This window comes from Phaethon aethereus, assembly GCF_964289735.1.
Source record: "Phaethon aethereus genome assembly, chromosome: 10".
In the NCBI taxonomy this organism is placed as follows: domain Eukaryota; kingdom Metazoa; phylum Chordata; class Aves; order Phaethontiformes; family Phaethontidae; genus Phaethon; species Phaethon aethereus.
The window spans coordinates 16,672,148-16,693,370 of record NC_138586.1 but is presented as its reverse complement, the minus strand read 5'-3'; the positions used below and the strand labels follow the sequence as shown (position 1 = coordinate 16,693,370).

The 21,223-nt window shown below is 40.2% G+C and overlaps 1 protein-coding gene across 1 annotated transcript in view; it reads right to left on the bottom strand.

The window, feature by feature from the left end:
- Positions 1–15,977, bottom strand: part of LOC309408198 (transmembrane 9 superfamily member 2-like) — a gene marked incomplete at both ends in the record, with an annotated part of 33,989 nt that extends 18,012 nt beyond the window's left edge. Inside the window, 9 exons of the mRNA XM_082003977.1 lie at positions 3,126–3,234; positions 4,183–4,262; positions 6,647–6,758; positions 9,205–9,332; positions 11,639–11,768; positions 11,993–12,120; positions 13,849–13,942; positions 15,274–15,341; positions 15,861–15,977. Of these exons, the coding sequence (XP_081860103.1) occupies positions 3,126–3,234; positions 4,183–4,262; positions 6,647–6,758; positions 9,205–9,332; positions 11,639–11,768; positions 11,993–12,120; positions 13,849–13,942; positions 15,274–15,341; positions 15,861–15,977 (966 nt within the window). The remainder of the gene's footprint in view (positions 1–3,125; positions 3,235–4,182; positions 4,263–6,646; positions 6,759–9,204; positions 9,333–11,638; positions 11,769–11,992; positions 12,121–13,848; positions 13,943–15,273; positions 15,342–15,860) is intronic.
- Between the last annotated feature and the right edge of the window lie 5,246 nt (positions 15,978–21,223).

Here is a 21,223-nt window from a genome sequence, read left to right as displayed (position 1 = left end):
TTATATAACTATAAAATCCAAGACAGGACTCCAAGATCATTTATATAACTAAAGCATATTTTGTAGCAGAAGTAAGTAATACTGAAAATGCTTCTTTCACATCATTCCGCCTTCAGTCTTCACTTTGGCTCTCACTTCCAGCTAGGCAAATAAACAATACCACTTTGTAAACATCAACACAGAGGCAACCCAACACATACTTTCTAAAGAGGTAAGTGTAACACAACAAAAGTTTTGCTAACACTTTTTTAAAGAATGTAGATTTTCATAGGCGTAACATGACCAATGCACCATTTATAATGGAAGCCTTATAGGTACAAGCACCAAATTGTATTAATTTACCAGTGTTGCTTAATTCTCAAAGAAAAGTATGTTACACATTAGTTATCCAAACATTAATACCAATTACCTAGTAATTACTGCACACCTAAAGTAATCCTCATCTTATCCATTAATTTAGCCTAGTTCTCAAAATTCTCTAAAAAAGATTTGTCTCCTGCACTTAAGCAGTCACGATCGAAGAGATTTTTAAAAAAAAAAAAAAAAAAAGGACAAGTGTTACCTCTCACTGTTGAAAAGATATTGACATGAGTTCTTTTCAGTTCGGAAACCTTTACTTCTTCGTAAGATGCTAAAAGTAATCTAATAATTTCTAAACACTTCATTAATTTATGTCTCACTAAATCTACATCGCATTAAAAGCCAGTTGGTATTAGCTGAATGTTAAATGCGCATACTAAGACCACAATCGCTGGCTTGTGCGCCTATCTCTTTCCAAATAGAATCACCGGCATTCCCTAAGTGCGAGATACTAATTTGTTTCATTGCAGCTTCCTCAGCTCAGGCCCTCTTTTGCACAATTTTTTCACATCTTTTTAAAATCAGCTCCTTGAACTGCAACACATCTTTAAATCCCTTACAAGCGGCAAGAAAATAAAAAATTGTGGTTTTTTTTTTAAAGTCCCACCTATCCCTGCTGTTATCCATAAAAACTAATCAAGCTTCTACAAGTCTTGCTCTTTATCACATTAAGAATGACCAACTAATAAAGACAACACAGTATAAGATATTGAACATAATTTAATTGAGACATAAAACAGGATCTTCACAAAAACGATCAATTGAAGGATGTGAGAAATTCTTCCACTTTAATTACTGTCTGGATTTGCATTAACAAAAGATATTAAATATCAAAACCACAAAGAACAAAAGTACTTTCAGATGTTTTAGTTTCAATATGAAACATTTTTGTGCATTTTTAAGTATTTCTTTATCCAGATAGACAGCAACAACAGTGAAAATTCAAACCTTTGTAGTATCTGACATTATTTCTCATCTTTGTCTTGCAGATACCACTTCCACCAGTGAGAAAGAGTAATTTTTGCTCAGCCTTTCACTCATGGTCAACTGGCCAAGCCTTTTTAACTCACAATCAGTTACATTATTTTCCAGCAAGGCAGCAAGCCACCATAGGGACCTGTTCCTTTCCCATTTTAAGGACTACCTATTTCAAAAGAACTCACAAAGGGTTCAGTCGGATGGCAACAAGCTACAGTCACTACATTAAGTCAGACAAACGAGCCTCAGTTTGACACAGTGATCACCAGGAGAATTAAGGAAGAAAAAAAAAAAAAAAGAATCATTTACACAAACACCAAGTAGTTTGCACAGAGCTAGAGATCAGAAGTTGTGTTGCACATGAACTGCAATATTATGGTCTCCTAACTGGAGACAAAGTATGTGATTCCACCATAGTGTCTAGCCCCAGACAAAAGGCAATGTCAGTTTGTATTAGTCTATGTTAATCAGAACCTTTCCCATGACATTTAGCATGACAACTACTGATCCTCACACTAATTTCACTCCATTATTAGCCGTTGGTTTAATTTTTGATCCTTTTTGCAATAATTATCCAATATAGTAGTTTTGTTTTTTGTTTTGGTTTTTTGGGGTTTGTTTTTTTTTTTTAATACTTCACTTTATGAAGTTGCATAGCATCACACTTCTCATGAAACTTAGACCACAAACTTTCCAAACTTCACAAGTCATGTGCTAGCACACTTGCTTTCTAGACAAGCCATACGACAAATGTCTATAAAGAAATAGCACCTTGGAACTGGAAAAATTACAGCCATTGTGCATCCTAATGCAGCTTCATTACAATGGGGAGAATACTTGGCTGCAGTAGTTTTAAGCCTAATCTCTTGAAGAAGGGAAAAGATAGTTATCAACAAAAGTTCACAAGTTTGGTTGTTCAGACTATAAACCACATTTTTAGAAAGAAAATATGCCAAAGTAGGTAGCGAAGTCTTTGCTTCTGTGCTACAGATGTCTCTGCAACAGTACAGTGCAGGTGCTGTCCTAAGGCCACGTAATACGACTTAAAACAGGGCTGCACTGACAAGGTATCCTACATATAACCCCAGGCTGCCAGAGCCACAGCATCACTCAATGGTTGGATGCTGGAAGGGACCTCTGGGGGTCCTCTTGTCCAACCCCTCCTGCTCAAGCAAGGTCACCTAAAGCAGGTTACCGAGAACCATGTCCAGATGGATTTCAAATATCTCCAAGGACAGAGATTCCATAAATAACATATTGGCTGCTTAGGTCAGTGTCATACCACCAGCTACATGTCCAGACTGACTCCATAATGCAAACATAGGGCTCAGGAACAAGGCCACATCTTGATGGTGAACCAATGCCAGAACCCTTTTCAATGTCTGCACCGTGTCTTGTGGCTGTTGGTAAACTGTGAAAGTATTTATTAAAGAAAGAGGCTTTCCTTGGTTGAGACCTTGGAATAAAGGAACTTAACATTTCCAATATGAGTTTGTTCACTACCAAAAAAAGTTTCTGTGAATCACTCCACATACTTCTAAAACCTGGTCTGTCCTTGCGTATTACAAGTTCATCAAATGGCGCTAGAAAAGTAAGACAATCACATCTGCCCATGTATTCCTGCTATTAAAAAAGATGAAATACAACTATTTTTAACCCCCAGATATATTAGCATGTATCAAACTCTTGGTAGTTATGCATCTCTTTAGATTGTATTCAAAACTAATTGATAAACATCACTATCACCAGAAAAACATGCTCATGTAAAAGCTGTAAATCTTACTCACAGAAGAGTCAATCTGGTTGTATCTTGCAATATCTTTATGAAGAGTCCTCAGAATGATCATGGCCACCATGCCAGATAAGAAGAGGACAATTACGAGGGAATTCATTATACTGTAGATAAAGGAAAAGTCAAACTTTAATCCACTTATTCAGGTTTCAGGACATGCACTCCAATTCATACCACACATACAGCTCAAGTGTGAGGAATAGCCTTAGATATTCAGACTCAAGTCATTCAGATCTTTCAGTATTTTCCCACCCACAGAAGATAAAACTGTTTTAATTTATGTACCTTTATGATTTCTAAAGAAACAGAGTGAGAAGAACAGTATTTTATGATATATTGTTAATTCTCAAGACAGTTACATATTGCTTTTCTTTATTTTCCTCCTTATGTAGCTCAGAAGTAATCTCCCTAGTGAAACAGCTACAGCTTTTAAAGCAAGCTTTGTCAAGTAGATTTTCTATCAACAATGAAATCTACATCATGCCACTTAATATTTTGTAGAGACATTTAATCAGATTAGCTTTTTCAAACACTTTATGTTGCAAAACATTAACATTCCAACATAAATTATATACTTACTTGATATCATTTGCATGGTACAGAAGGAAGTAAGAGCTTTTCATATACATCTTTTACTCGTAAAAAAAAGCCCTTCTTTTTACAATAAGCAGCTGCCGAGTACAAAACATGCAGTACACACATGTACCTCTCACTTGGCAGTTGGAGAAAGCCAGACAGCAACAATAAGAACACTGCAGAGCAGCAACGTCTCAAAAGTTCTACAGAATGGAGATGATAAAGTAAAACGATGGAGGCTGCTTTCCTGTTGGACACTAACGGTGCATTCCTTTGGTGAAATGCAATAGTACAGTGCTCCCAAGAGATGGATGACTGATAAAAGTTATTTCACATATGAAAACAAGAAAGTTTTCTTGCCTGAAAACTAACTGACTTTGTTCTACCACAGCAGAAATTATATATCCCTAGAAGCACAAATAAAAACTCTGTGTGCTCCCCTGCAAGGTTATTCACTGAATAAATGCAAATCTTACCTAAACCACTGGATGTTTGTATGTGGCATGGACTCCAAAATGTAGTCCCATCTGGAAGCCCACTTAATATTATTCTTTTCCTATAAAAAAATTAAATAGCAATTAATAGAAACAAGTACATGTCTGCTGCAGTCTCCGAGAAGGAATAAGCGCATCAAATCTCTTCCACAAACCTTCCATTCAGCTTTACTAAGCTTGGTATCAACCCTGGATGTTAGATCTCCCTCTTTCATTAATTCTTTTTATCTCTTGAGCCTCTCAAAGAATATCTTGTTTATTATTATCCACGTCTTCTACCTTCAACTGAGGCTTAACTAAGCCTCATCTTTCCATGATTCGGTACATAGCTGCCTGCTGCTCCCAAATGCATGCTGAAAAACAACGATGCCATCACTGCAAGATACCCCCAGCATAGCACATTGATCTTGAAACTTCAACTTTGTTAAACATACTCTATGAGTATGTTCCTAGTTTGCCCTGGAATTTTCTCTCTCATCATCTTTAATGTATTTAGCTCAGGCTTCCTCACTCCCTACCACAATGGTATCTGATACAGACTATTGTCCACTCTGATTCCTGGCAAACAACTTTCATTTCCAGATATCCCTGTGAAGGATTTAAGAAGAAATCATTCAGCAACTTTCACCTTCAAAAGACGTTTCTACTCTCTTCTATCTCCTCCTCTAAATACTTCATGAGAGCTGAACCAGTGATGATTCTTTCTGACCTCAAACCTTCCTTCCGCAGCTTGTCTCATGGGATGTACGTCGACTGTCCTGCTACCAAATTCCATCTTCTGACTGGCATAAAGTTCAGCAGAACTTCTTCATTTATTCACCACGTGATAAATATGTACAGTTAATTCTAAAAATTTAGGGTATGTCTGCAACTTAGAATTTTTAAGTTCTGATTCATGTTCTGGATCAAGAATATGTAACAGTGAAGAATGGCACCAACACAACAAGGTGGCTGAAATTGCCGTAAGTTGCTCTTTATCAGCTCAATCAGTAGTTGATCAGTAGTTCACAGCTAGTGGGGACAGAGTTTCAGAAGTGTGGTTCTAAAGTTTGCTCACATTTTTGTACATTTGTGTATTAAACATTACAGGCATGATTGTGTATACTTTTTACATGCACAGAGCTAAACACGTTGCCTATTTCGGTGAATTAAAGCAGACACCATAGCTTTCTCACCAGAAGTCAGCTGCCGTATTAGAAAGGACCATAAAAGTTAGGCATTTTACTGCTTTAAAACTAATGTTCTCCCATTGAAAAATACTTTTCACTAGTAAGTACTCCCCTTATTTTGAGATTGCTGGTAAAAAAGACGACGTCGCCGGCACTATTTCCAGTGGAGGCTCAGGGCCCTCGGAGTGAACCAGCAGGTTCGCAGCGGCTGGCGAGGGAGCGGTGCCGACCGCCATCTGCTGGACGCGCCCGAACACATGGCAGCGAAGCCTCACCTGCTCCAGGCCCCAGGGGAAGGGAGAAGGCAACCCCAGTGCATAACACGTTGCGTCAATAACCGGGCAAAGTTCACGTCATCGAGATTTAAACACAAACGTTCATAGACAGGAGGCTCATTCATATAGTAAAATTAGAGAACCTAAGGAGGATTGGGCGTCTAAAGGGAAAAGTAACAGGATACAGAGCCTTGCACCTCAAGGTCACTGGAGCAAATCAAACTCAATTTGGTAGAATGAAAGCTGTTACCGTATGACGGCTGCCTGACTGCCTATACAAAATAAAGCTGGTGGTCTCAAGCCCAAATCCTGTAAGATTGGTGTCTTACATCAGAAAAACAACCAAGCTTTCAGGACAGACTGGAACCAAGGTACCAAGATTTGAAGCAGCTTGAACCAAATTATTCTCGCCTTCACAGCAGGCTCACTTTCCATGCTGGGGTGAAGACCCAGTTGTAAGAACGCCTAATTTCCTCCTCTCGAAGTCCTAACAGGCTGACTAAAGCATTAGAGCATTAACTCTAAAAGATCAATGGCCACCTACTCAGAGAAAAAAGCTGGTGAATAAAATAAAAACCAAAACGAGACAAAACCTGCAACTTCACTAGAAAAAACAGCTTTACAATATGCTAAAACCAACACATAATGCAAAAGCATCTCAAATATAATCTAAACATTTCTTCAACATGAGACTCTCTGTACCCTGAAGGAACTCTGAAAACACAGAGCATACCTCAAGGAAGACAACTCTTGCAGTTATTCAATCTACTGCCTTTCTATTAGTAATAAAATGGGGGAAAAAAGTCTTTATTTATACATTCCAACTGTCAATTAAACTATAACAATAGAAAAGTAAGAGGGTTTGGGAAAACTGCATCACAAGACTGTCCTTATGAAATTTACACTGCTTTAATCCAGTTATGGCTATTAGCAAATTATCCAGTAGTTTTGATTTCACTCTTTTGGGGAATTACATACTAATGCAAGACATTCAATACTTACTTCAAATGTCACAGAGTAAGTGTAGATCAAATTCAGTTTATTGGTGAATTCTCCAGGAATCTCCATAGGTGGACCTTCACAGCTTAAGTTGTTCTCATCTGTATGTTTGTAGCTAAAGGGTGGGAAAAAAAAAGTTAAATAAAATGGCATATACCCTACAAGATGAATTTTCACAAGTTCTTTTCTAAGGTAATTAAAACAAGTTTCTATTTTTAAAAAAATCAAGGAGAGCTGTGCATATAATTTTGTACCAGCTATTCAACTTCATTGAGAACTTGCTTTTCTGTTCTACCAACAAAGGTTGGAGATCTTAAAATATATTTCTATTAATACTTATATTTGTAGCTAGAGATGAGAAAAATAAAATCATGTATCTAGTTAGCCATTATTATTCAGAACTTCTGTAACAGCCTTAAAGCCACAGCAGAACTGAACACTAGTTCTCACAAGCACTTGTGGCGAGACCTAAAAACTCCACAGAAAGCATCCTAGGGATTTGGATCTTGGCTCACTATCCTACATGCAGTTAGTATCTGTTCACACTTCCAGGCATTTAAGAACATTATAGGTAAAGTTGTTTGCTAAGCACGTGGGAGACAAGAACCACAGACCTCTAAAGGTCATGAGGTGTGGTTTCACCCTATCCACTTTTCTGCCATGATCAGAACGGATCCAAGTTCTTAGTCCTAAGCTAAAATGCTGCTCGGTTAACCAGGCTGCGAAGTCTGCAGCTCTTTAACTGGTAAGATGGCAAGTTTTAACACGCCCCTTTCTCTGCCATCATGCCTCCCCTCTACATTTTAACAAGACGGCATTATTGGTCAGGGACATAACCTCAGTGTGTGCTTATTCAGTAAGGAAGACAAAGAATTTCTTAGCAACCTCCCACGGGTTCTCATCCTCCCTCAAGTTTCATAGGGAGAAGGGTGTTTATTTTATTTTGGTGGATTTGGGGGTGTCATCTTTTTTTTTTTTTACACACTGGACCAAAAGAAATCCCTGTGGGAACTTTTCCATTTTCCATTCCCATACAAGTGGTCTAATTTAACCTCTCGTCAGTCTTGTTCCATATTTTTCAGACTACACAACTCAGAACAACATTCTACATTCTGAAGTTCAAATACGCAAACCCTTCTCTGTGGTACTTTAGAAATACTGCAGCGATAGAAGCACAAAGTCAAAGATGCTTTAAGGTTTGCTTGAATTCACTCCTGTGAACCTCCTCTAACACTGCAAAATACCTTCCCCCTCATAACCTCTTGGGCAAGCTGTACTTACTCAATTTAGATAAACAATTCTACCTTATATGCATTATTATAGGCCATTAAAGAAGTTAAGCCACAAGATAATAAAAACTTTCATGAAAGGCCTAGGGTGCTCCAACCACAAATACTCTCCATCAGGAGAGCTTCAAGGTTGAAGCAAAGCAGCAAAACACCAGGTCAGAGAATGACAAAATTCAGGTTATACGCAACCTAACTGTGCCCCCTTGTGGTCTGCATCACTGGTAAAAAGACAAATTCTCATTTTTCAACCATTCAGCATCCTGATAAAGCATTAATCAAAAAATGGAGAAGGTTGGTACAATCTTCTTGCCACCATCTCAGAGCAGATGGAAATGGAAGGAATAAACTTGCACAGCAAGTATAATTCACTAAAAACACACTATCCCAGGGCAACAGAAAAAACAAGTATACCCAAGTCATGTTGTACCATACACGCCTGTATGACTTGAGAAACTGTAGTAGCATAATTTAAGAATGCACTTAATATCTGTAGAAAAGAGAGGAGAGTTTAGCTAAAAAAAAAAAGCAGCAACCTACTTTGAAACTTTATAAACAGACTGCAGTTTTCAAATATAGGTAGGTATGAACTACGCATGAACAGATTGATAAGAGGCCAAAGTAATCACTTCAGTCTGTTTCTGACCTCTGAATTGTTACATCTCCTCTCTGGTCAACACCAAAACTAAGAAGCTACTGTTTAAGAAAATAAGTTAGCCTTCTTAGCAAATTAGTCACCATCTTCTGCTGTTCTGAACACCAGTATTAACTTGATATTTCACCTATACCTCAGTATCCAAACTAACACAGGAAATAGTACACCTGTACAAATACTGCACATTCATACAAAGTACATTTGGGAGGCAATGCAGCAACAATAAGAGATGGCATGGGAGACTGTCACTCAGTTAAAGGATGTTTCTCAGTGTATCTGAAAACATGCCTTTTAAAAGAAAGTAATGCACACCCAGATGCAAATTAGTTAAAAAAGAAAGCTTCTATCGTTTGTGTCAGGTTCTAAGAGTCTGCATAAGCAGTTTTTCCATCAGGAGGGACTTTGGCAAACATATTAAAAACAAAGTTAAATTACATTTATAGTCATGGAACTGCTCTTTATAAATACAGATCCAGCTGCGAACCAGTACACTGAAAGCTTTATCAGAAGTCAGAATAACCAGTTCCTCAGAACTTACCGACACCAAGCATCATTTCTAAGTTTGCAACTACTGTTAGGACTCCCTAGTACTAGAACTTGCTGCTTTAGTGCACAGTTACCTTTGTGGCCTCAGTCTCGCCATCACCAGTCTTGCACCAGGCCAGTTTTCATCCTTCCCACTGTGGTACATGATTGTTATGTCAACGTGGTTGAAGAGGTAGAAAGTGTTCTTCTTGTTGAACTCTGACTACAAAACACCATCAAGAGATTGAGAAACTTCTCAAACAGGAGAGGGCGCAAGCAGTCAGGAACTTTAAAATGAGACTACTGTCCAATGAAGAAGCAAGAAAGAAGGGGAAAAACTTCAACATTCACTTTTTTTAAATATACTTGTATAAAATATTTATATATTTTTCTATATATTATATTGTATTATATAAATATGAACCCACATAATAAAGTATCACACCTGCATTAATAGTAAAATTTAAATGTTTTTGACACCATTTTTCTATTGACCACAAAAAGCTGCCAAAACAGGTTCAAAAATGTAGTTATTCAAGGTACAAGTAATTCAGATTCACCATTTCTGCCTCCCCACAAGGCTTCCTGTCAAAGACTCCAGCTACCGAAGCTTACAAACCAGGTTCTGCTTCAAAAAACTACCTTTCACCTTCAGTAGCTATTCTGCTTTGTCATCCCTATCCTTTCCAAATTTGGAATTATGAAGAACTATATAAAGCTCAGATGATGCCAGAGTCAGTTAAGTTGACTTGGATTTTCTTTTCTACTCAATACTCTCATAGTTTAAAAAACTTTAACTTAAATTTGAATTAGGAGACCAGGATGACAGACGGATAGTTGACTTTCCAAGTAAAAAAATTCCTTTATTTATTGTGCATATTAGCCATTTTCCAATTGCCAAACAACTTCCATCCCTTGCCCTTCCATCCCTTCCATCCCAGCAAAACATGACAGTGTCTTGCATTAAATTTATCTGGATTACTCTTCGTCCACTACGACCAAGACTCCCATCAGGAGAGGACTAGAATCATACTTGTGTCATACTATAGCCCCATCTTTAGGTACCTGTTTCCTCCATTTCCAAAGTAGCAGCTGAAGCAATAATATAGCTCACCGGCTACATAAATGCGAGGTTGAACTGTAGCTGGGCCATTGCATGGTAACAATCCCTTTCCTGTCCCCATTTTAAGAGAGATAAATATGCCTGCTGAAATAGGTATTTGCATATACTTCTAAAAGAGGATGACATTCCCCAACTCAGCCCAGAGATACAGTCATATCCATGATGCTACATTCTTATTTGCCCATGTACCAATCACCCCTCTAGCTCTATGCCATGCAACATTCTCATTGCAATGAGAATTCACAGACTAAAATTGACACTGGATATGCAGCTACACTGGCAGGGCGCCCACATCACAGCTAGCACACACAATTTGCACAGCACTTCATGGATACAAAGTACAAGTTCCCTAAGCACTCACTAGGAAATTCAACCATTGCTGCCGATGTATGAAGGCCCCCACCTAAAAAACAAAACCCAACCAACTTTTCATCCAAGTGGCTGACTTTGCTGCAACCATTTTCTGTGTACCAGAGAGCTTCCAACACAACATACACCGTAACAATTTAGCATAAAAACAACCTCACATACAAACTAATAGAGTTGAACACCTAACTAGAACAGGTTATTCAGTTCACAGAGCAGTTCAATAGTCTAGGGAGCCTGAGGAGTAACTGAGGTGGAAGGTGATTATAGGCAGAGTAAACTAAACATGCATGATAAATGCATCACTTCCAATAAGCATCAGACCTGCCGAATACAAATAAATTGACTGCACTGCATACAAGCAGTAAGTCATGTGGCAGAACAGAGTCACAGCAGAGAGCTCTCTCCTCACTGAGAGGAGTGTGGTCCCTCACCACAGGAAACAGAAAACTGTATCACTATTATCTGTAACTACTAGTTCACCACAGAACTCCCAGGATGACTGACACATTTCAAATTGTTGTAAATGCAATTCTTTCCCTACCACAGCTGTGTTTGTTATCTTCCAGCCATCTGGGAAAACCCTGACACATTTAACTTGTAAACTGTGCTAGACATAACTTTTGCAATTAGAACACAGTGCTCATTTCTAGGTCTTCACTAGAACGCTTGCATCTGACATCGACAAAATGTCTTGCACACAAATATGACATGGACAAAGAATGAATAGATACAAGGATGGACACACATGAAATTTCAGAACAAAACTTCAATTTTCTAAGACTTTTAGACACCAATACACTTGTTTCATAGCTTTAGCAATATTTGTCAAAAGATCTGTATGAACATTTTTTTTTGGATCGTTGTATCAGTGAGATCCCACATACAGAAGCCACATTCAGCTTTGTCAATGCCCACGTTCCAAACATTAACCATGTTTACAAGGGTATCTGTTCTTTCTAAGGAAAAGGAAGCTTTAAAATAAAACTGTAAATTAAATTACAACTGCTAATCTAACGAAAAAAAATTCCACCACTTACATTTATAACACAAGCATCTTTAACTCTACCATCTGGAGTAACAAAACATCCTATTGGAAATCCTGGATTACAGTATTTTTGTCCATCTTCCACATCATAGCACCACGTTACAGGCATGTTATCGATAATCCTAGACAAAAAATCATCAAAGAACACGTCCTCAGAAAGGGATGCACCTTATTTCACACTGACATTTAACATTCATGTTACACACAGAGTTTCCAGTAGCGCCCACAAGATGCACAGTAGAAGACAACTATCACATAGAAGGAAGAAAGCAACCACTTAGAACATAGATAATAACCTAAAAAAGCAGGAAAACAACCCCAACCTCGAGCACACATCTCATCTCACCAGTGATGCTGATAATTCAACTGCATTCCTTTCTTCAAAAAAGCCAGTTTGCTTTTATCAGCACTGTTTCCTGGGTCATATGATCTTGTACAAACCTTCTTGCATGTTTCTTGCTTTTTAAAAGTGAACTGTTAAAAAAGGATACAACAAGAGTCATTTCAGTTCTGCTTTGAAAATCTTTTAGTCTTCTTTTCCAGGTGAAGCTGACTTTGAGATACTTCCTTGCTATAAAAGCTTCTAAAGACAGAATTTCCCCATACAACAGCTTTAACTTAAATGTCAAGATTTATGTACCTCCAGCACCCGAAATCCCCTTTTACATTGCTAAAAATTTTTTCGATAGCCCAGATAAACTACCTCCACATAAACTTTGAGGACTGAAATTTGAAAATTAGTAGAAAAGGTATTGCTTTTTTCTTTTACCAGTTTGTTTTATTTGGTAATTTCATAATCTGCTAAACCAGATTTTTAACTACACCCTTTTTGAATGTTTCATGTTAATTTTAGCTGCATTTCCCTACAACGACTAACTTATTAGACAAGGTTGCCAACAATGCAACAAGCTGCACAGCATCTATGCTTCAAGTATCAGATACCACCTAACACAAATGTGTTCACATTTGTATATCAAACTTCTATTCTAATCCAGTTAGGATTTACCTGTTAGTGAGCTAACATACTTAAAACATGACTGGAAATTCTAACATTATCAAGGCCTAAATGCTAACCACTAACAGCATTTTCTAATTACTGTAGTGTGCAGCCATTTCAAACAAGTAATTATAATAATACTTAATCTATTCAGAGGGTATCCAGTCCAAATGACCCATCATACTACATATTTAAAAGCTTCTTGTGGCCAGCAGCCATAAAACTTAAAATCACATTAGCTCAGAGAGTCAAAGAAAAAGAGACTTCTAGGACCAGTTTACACAAGGGAGGAGGCATCACCTCCTTAACGCTCCTATGAAAAGATGTTACTAGGTCCCTAATGACTGAGCAGCAGCAGACACAGAAATTCTGCTGTCTCTTTTTCTCACAGGGATTTGGATTATCTAGCAACCCTCACACACAAACATAGCCCAGCTTTCAGCTTCACCAGCCAATCCCAGTCTGGAAGCTGCACATGAACAGTACAGAGCTTTCAAGCGTTAAGACCCAGTGTTTGACCATACCTCCTTTACTGCTAATAATTTTCCCAAGTCGATTGTACAGCTTTTTAGAGACACTACATTTGGTCATTGCTAATGCAGGGCATGAGACAGAGAAGTATTACATATGTAACCTACAAAATACTTCCATACATTTATTTCACAGAAGATTTCAGTGACATGCATCAACAATGAAAAATTTTATTTTAGACAACAGATGTTAAGTGTATAAGTGTATAAGCACGGAAAAGCTGGAAGCAAGCCCCAACCTGACTTCCCCTTCCCACTCTGAAAGCTGCCCAACAGTACAACCAAGTATATGAAACAGTTCCTGAACCACCAGTTTACAACCTCCAATATTACGTTTAAAAAACTAATTATTTCAGATCACCTAACACATTATACACCCAGCTGTTAAAGAGCTGCTTAATATAGACTTTCTGGACTTCTTTACCACAGAGGAACAGGAAAGAAGAGTGATTACGGGCTCAGCTTCCTAACTTTAACTAGCCACCCTAAGATGCCTTTGGGGTGAGGGGTGGGAGAGGGGTTGTTTTTATTACATAAACACTATAAAGCTTATATTAAATAAATAAATGAAATTAATCACGCAATCATCAAACCTTCAACTACGTCTATGGATTCCAGCCATCAGAATGACAGCTATTAAATTTAAACAAGATCAACCTCAAGGGATAAAATAACCTTGTACGGAGATGATGCTATTCTCTCCCCAAACAGCACTTGTCCAAGATTTTCTGATGGTCTTTTCTCTTCCGTATCTTGACAGAAGTCAAAACTGGAAAGAAGTGGAAAAGATTACCTTTAATTTTTAATTGACATATAACTGTTAATATCAGTCTGAAACAATTTCTTAAGTTATGTTCTTGACATGGCAATTTTCATGCTTCTTTTGGTGGGTCAGCCACTGTTAGTAAAAATTTGAGTGCCTTTGCAAAGAAATTTGTCATACATTATAGAGAAATATTTCTATTTTTATATCAATTTCAACAAAGATATACCACAGCTGAACTATCTTTAACAAGAATGCATGATGCTTACTCAAAGTACACTTTTCAAATGGCAATTTAAACAAACAATAGAATGTTTCATATTAGGAAAAAAGAGCATATGCTATGGACTGTCCACTTCTTTTGAAAAAAAGTTTCAGAAAAACAACCACACCCCTTTCTTAAAGGATCTTTACAAACAGTATTTAACACAAAAGATGTACCAAAGAAGGAAAATGCTTTTAATATTAACGTGCCACACTGCCAAACACCATTCATCAACTCTTTTCAACTGCACATAGTTTGAAACAACTGATATGGGAGAAAGAATGTAACCATTCTGGATCTTCATTATTTAAACATGGGCAGCAGTAGGTTACGAAAAACAAACACAAACAAAAAAATCACTTATCTTTGATGAATAAATACTTTTCCTGAATAAGTGATCCTAAATTCATTGGCTCCCATAAAGTTTAATGCAAACAGAGACATTGTGGGCTTTTTGAGCTAGTCTCTGGTCTTGCTAGCTACTGTTGCACTTCACACGGTAAGACCTACAACACCTGTAAGTTTCTCTTTTCTGTATGCCCAACAGCAAGACAGCAAATCATATTGTTTTGTAAGCCTATAAATATCTGCAAAAGCAGGTAACAGTTTTCACAGACAAGAATAAAAATAAAAACCCCAAGAATTAGATACAGAGCTTCGGTGCAAAAGGAAAAAAATAACAAGGGCTCTTCTTCCAGTTTCGTTTAGTTGCCAGAAGTAAGGAACACAAAGCCCCTGTCTTCCTAGATTTGGCTAAGAGAAAGAACTTTCAAACATATCAAACAGCCAACGCTAAATCTAGTACTCAGCTCAAAAAAATGCATCCATTGGAAACCCAACAGCCTTGTGTTTAACAATAACAGAGGATGGTCAGGAGGCACAGGTGTGGCCTTCATCGTTTCCACCCTCTTGTACTTCATTGCTGCCACTGAGCAGAGATTTACTCTTCCATCCCTACATACAAAACACTGCTCACAAGGAACACACGCACTGTATCAGGAGTTGCATCACTGCACTGAGAACAGAAAACAGGTTTCCAAACTCTTCTGGAAGCCTGTTGAGATGTACTTACGCATCATACTCGTATGGCAGAACCGATTCAACCGAGTCCAGTCTGTTCACGAAGAGCTCGATTAGTGACTGAAACGGGGATGGGCAGGAGAAGAAGTATGAGAATACAGGCTTGCAGAAACAAATGTGTGGCCGACACGAAATGCATCGCTAGCTGGCAAGAGCTGTTACAAGTTTCGGAGCTCGCTATCCCGCGGCAGAGTTACCACAGACTTCTGACAGGCCCCGGCCGCCGCGGCGCTGGGCCGCGCCAGAGCCGCCCTCCCTCGGCAGCGCCGCCAACACAGCAGGCTGCAACATGGAGCAAAGTACCGGCGAAGGACCCTGACTGCAAAGGTCAGGGGGAAAAGAGGAGGTTTTCACCGTAAAAAAAAAACCCTGGGTGCACCAAGGGAAAGGGAGCTGGGGGTGGTAGGCTTTCCGGAGCAAAGGTTGCCGCCTGAGGGAGAACGCTCAGGGCCCGCACGCAGCCGGGCGGGGGATACTCGGCTGTCCCCCGTGTCGCCGCGGGGCAAGCCCCGCTCGGGGTTTCCGCGGCGAGGCGGAGGGAAGACCGCTCGTGTCGGGCCCTCCCGTGCGGGCTCTCACCTTGCAGCCCTCGCTCTCTTCGCCCTCCTCACAGAAGCTGACGGGCGCCAAGCCGGGCAGGTAGAAGGCAGTGCAGAGAGGTGCCACCAGCAAGAGTCCGGCCGCCAGCAGCCTCATCTTCCAGCCTGAACGGGCGAAGGCACCATGAGCCGAGGCTGTAGCCCCGACTCCCCTGCCCAGCGCCTTGCGGAGGCAGCCTCAGTAGCGCCGGCGTCACAGTCGCGTGGGCGCCGCAGCGCCTGCGCGGTGAGGAGTTGAGGCCGTGGGCGCCATCTTGAGGCAGGGCACCCTGAGGCACAACGGCTGTTTTCCTTACAGAGGCCGTTGTTGGCTCCGGAGCGTTGAGGCGAGCTGACGCCTCCCTCTCGAAGGAACTGGTTTCCCTTCTCGCCTTCCACGCTGACGCTTCCACGTCCTTTTCCCCAAAGTTCTCTGTGGTGACTCATATCAAAACCTTTTTTCAGGTTTTAGCCCCCAGCATAGCAGAGAAAAACTTAAACTGGATTTTACCAGCTCAGGAATTAGGGGTGGAAATATAAGATTTTGTATTACAACCTTTATGTGCAACCCTGCAACTTTTAAGAACTGTATTTGATGATTTTTAGATGTCTGGTTCAGTGGCTTGTGATGTTTGCAGCCAACAGCTGTGGGATACACACCAGCTCACGGTGTCCTGCAGCTCCTTGCAACAAAGCAGCCGCAGTGGTGCCATGAACGTGATGCCAAGCTCCGGGCTCGCTCATTCAGGTGGCAATGGCAGGAGCAGCACTCAGAAACAGCAGCAAAACCTGCCTGAGAATTGGGGTAAGTACAAGTGATGGCTGCAAGCCAAGCCCCAATCTACCACGGCAAGACAGATATTCACTGCTAAGACATCATACTAAAGGCATTCCTGTCAATACCGGGTAGACGACATCTCCATGTTCCTCTCTGTATTTCCCATTTAGGCAAGCTGTTGCCACTTAGGTTTCCAACCTGTGACATTACATTTGCATTACTCCTGCAAAACCTCTGTGTCCAACAACTTCACCCAACTCGCCAATCGGTAGTGAGTTGCCCTTACCGTAGGACAGCACCAGGCAAAAGGAGAAAGTATAAAGGGTGCATACTAATTGCTTATCTTGTGTATTCTCAGCTGAGCCTGGAAAATTTGAGTTGTCATTTCAGGCAGCTCCAGCTATGCCTTAGAAGAAGGAGAAAGTATAAAGGGTGCATAATAATTGCTTATCTTGCGTATTCTCAGCTGAGCCTGGAAAATTTGTCATTTCAGGCAGCTCCAGCTATGTCTTAGGGACCTGTGATCCACTTTTTATACTGCTAAAACTGAAATACTGCTAAACTGAAAGGGGACACAATTAGATCCCAAACCGGTTATTTGGGAGAAGCACATTAGAGAGTTCCAGTTTAGAAATGGTTGACAAAGTTAGTGCCAGAAACAACTATTCTGTGCTGCTCTCATCCACTCTAGTCTGAATCTTACAGAGGAAAAATGCTGAATTTCTATAAATGCCTGTCAACTGACAGCTGCCTGCAAAATTGCTCTTTGTCGTGAAAGTATTAAACTGATCGTTTCAGTTATTAGTTTTTCACTATATATCTAAAGGGAATTACATTCCCTTTTTTATTAGTTCTGAATTATTATTCATTCACTCTGAATGAGTCTCATGTGATCAGATTATTTATGTATTCATTAGTCATCATCCTCCAGCTCTCCTGAACCCTTTATCCAGTTTAAACCCAAAGTATGATGAACTTGGTAAAAGGCCAACATGTTTGATGAAAATACGCAGCATGGTACAAGGGAGATCCAAAGTACTGCCCTCTGTATGAAAAAGTTTGTAGTATAAATTCAACTACATTGTTAAACGTCATAGGATTCATTCACGAGAGTGACATTTTAGGTGAAAGTTACCACAAAAATTCATAAAATATTACCCTCATGGAATGTTGTCCACCTCTCCCATCTAGTGGTCTCATTTTTATGGTTATCAATGAAAAAGCACAAAGAGATCAGTTTCTATATATGTGGGTTTGTAAGTAACATACTTAATTGCATTTCTTCTACTTTTAAAAATGCAAGGAAAGTTTTCTAAGGTGTCATAATGCAAGAGCAACTATATCTATGCTAGTTAGACAGCAGCTGTTTTCTGTCTAAAGGTTGGTGTGGTTTTCCTGGTCTCTCTTTCCCCAGTTATCCCATCTAAGTCTGTTTCCTGTTCTGTAGGGGCCAGTAGTAGGACCTCATGTTTCTATCTTAATTTCCTATCAGAAAATTCAAAGTTGAGGGATCATTTGCAGAAGAAACTGTCATGGCTCTTCAACCTTGAACTTCTTACTGAATGAAGTGTAAGAGGGAATAGTTTCCATTCAGGCTGCAGTTTGTTCCCTGAAAATTTTTGTAGTTTTTCTGCAAAAATTCAAACTTACAAAAAAGAAAAAAAAGTAGAGGAGGGGGAAGAATTAGAATAATTATATATCCTCTAATCCTCTAGGAAAAAGATCTGTCTCACTGAACGTGGAGCAAGACCATACATAAACTATGTAGTGGAATACAGTAAAATACTGTTCCTGTTTGCAGTGTAGATGGAACGAAGGTTTTGATGAGAAGCTTGATGAATATATCTTTTAGGACAAAGGATAGAAGATTTTGGCTGTAATACAATTAGAGCAGTTATGTTCAAATGCTGTTTCAAATGTAATTATGTTCATGCTAATCCTATCTAGCTACATGTACAGTACCTGTTAACAGAATGTTAATAAAATGAAGCCCGGAGTTACCAATGTAATGTTTTACTCTCTTAATCAGAGGAGGAAAAAAAGATTTTAGTTCGCATTTGCTTATCTTTCCAATTACTTGAGAGGCAGTCAGCAAATACACTAGTGTGGGTCATAGCAACACGCAGAGACTTCAAACATAGACATAGACTATTTTTAGCATGTTTCTTACAGGACTAACAATTCACTTTAGTTTTCACTATCTATTCCAGGGAGGCTCTGAGGTTTAAATTCTTCTGTATTGAAAATAGAATTTTAGCCTTTTTTCATATGATAATTGGATGAGTATCTATCTATGCCATTCTTCGGCAACTGCATTGTTATCACGTGCAGTGCCCTCCCACTTCATTACCAAAGGTCATCTTTTCCTTTTCCCATGTACAGTAGCAGCATCCAGAAACTATTAGCATCTATGCTGGAAAGCTGATTATCTTCAAGTACGTACTACAGTCTAGAGAAGTTGTTTGAGAGCTACCTTCTTTTGTATTCTCAACAGATCTGTGAGGCAGTCTGGAGAAATGTTGCCTTCTGCTTTCCCTAAAACAAAGAGCAGTTGAATATCAGTGAACAGAGGAGACTGAAAAACTGAAGATAAGAATAGGGTTTGATGTTCTCTTCTCAGGATGCAACAGTTACGCAGCTCTGCGACTGTAATGGCACTGGGCAGTACCAGTAGTCTATAGACTCTGTGGCACCTTTCAGGAATAGTCTGTAGAACACTACAAGGGAGAACAGAAGTTACAGAGGAGTTGAGCAATGTTCATCCCATGTGTTAAGAAAGTGGATAGGGTAATACGCTAGTGGACCATATCCTTTGCCTCCTGTGACTCTGATGAGACAACACAGCCTAGGAAACCACACCATTTTTTGATTGCTTCAACCCCACCCATCTCCTCCTACTCCTCCATGCAGCTGGTAGAAATAACAGTGTGGAAAGGAGTCAGAAGAGCAGTAGATACAGGTGGCAAAGGTAGTGGTGGTTTGTGGTTTGGAGTTTTTTTTTTTGCTTTTAACTCCCAGCAGGTTCTCTGTAGAGCCCTGCCAGCCCTAGGGACTTCTCAGACTTCTATGTCTGTAAGTAAAGGGATTGGTAGTTACAAGCAAGAGACTGAATAGGTACCAGGCACTGCTGCCCATCATACAGCATGGCTATCCTTTGAAAAGCCCTATGAAAAACTACCCGGTGACCTGCCACAACTGTTGCAGGTGCAGTACAGGAACATGGAGTGTCTCTGGAGACCAGCTCCTCAGACCTGACAGGCATCCCTCAGCACCACAAATCCCCAGGCATGCGCAGGGACAGGCCATTGGCATCCTGTTACTCAAACCCGGGATCAGGGGATTCACTTGAGGTTCTGAGTCCTCTGGTTAATCCTAGTGGGATTTTAGCATGGGAACCAGGTGTATTAAATAATTTATCTGTGATACATCTTGGCACTGTTCCCTCACTGCACAAGGGTGAGTCAGGAGCTATACAAAATCCTAAAATGTTCAAGGAGACTGCAATTCCTTAGCTTTTGCATCTTGTAGAAACAAACTCTAAGGGTCCTTCTTCAAGGAGTAGGAATGAGTGTTATTTACAGGTCCTGGCTGCCAGTTTTCAGTGACCAAGTTCACCATGCTTCTGGAATTTTTGTAAAAGATGACGAATGGAGACAGACAGACTTGGAAAATAACTACCCTGTTTAAAAAACACACAGAATACATCATGAGACAACTTCCCTTTTGGTTTTGTCGCTTAGAAAAATCCATTTTTGCTTTGAAATTAAAAGGCTGAGTGGTGATTAGACTGGGTGACTCTAACAAAATAGGCCTTGTTGTGACTGATTAATACCAGTTTAGATAATCAACAAGTTCAAATTATGAAAACTTACACAATTTTTGTATGCACAGACTTCCTCCTAACTTTTAATCTATCAGGTTTAGCCAGCAAAAGAAAATAGTCACAAGTGAACTTCAGGTATAATTAAAAACTGGAGTTAGTTGAGCCAGTGCAAAATTTTGCACTGTCAACGTATTTCATTTTAAACCATGCTTATTTCAGTTCACTGTAAGTCTCCAGGGGAGGAGTATTGACATGCACACGTATTAATTAAGCTAACTAAAAATGCCTTTACGACCGTTTTAGCTGAACAGGGTTAACCTCACGCACAGACACTTCCCCAAAGTTAAACTGACCCTATTGCGAGTGATTTTGCTTCCAAAGCAGTGAGGCAACCGCTCCTTTGGGCACCCCGCTCAGCGGCAGGACAGGAGCCGGGAGGCCGCGCGCTAAGCGCGGCCCACAGCAGCCCGCCTTGCCGAGCCGGGAGGGTCAAGTCACGCTCATTTATCGCGGCTCGCGCCCCGCCTCCAGGCAGGATGGGGTGCTCCAGGCCGCGTCACCCCTCCCGGGGGCCGCGCCCGCGCCAGCCGCGGGACACCCCTGCGCCGCGGCGGGCCGCGGCCTCCCCCTGCCGGGCTCGCCGCCGCCTGCATCCGGGGCCTCGGCCGGCTGGTGACGTCAGCGCTATAAAGGCCTGCAGCGCCTTTGTTCGCTCTCATTGCGCAGTTGCAGTTCGGTCTGAGCGGAGGTGAGTGTCGGCAGG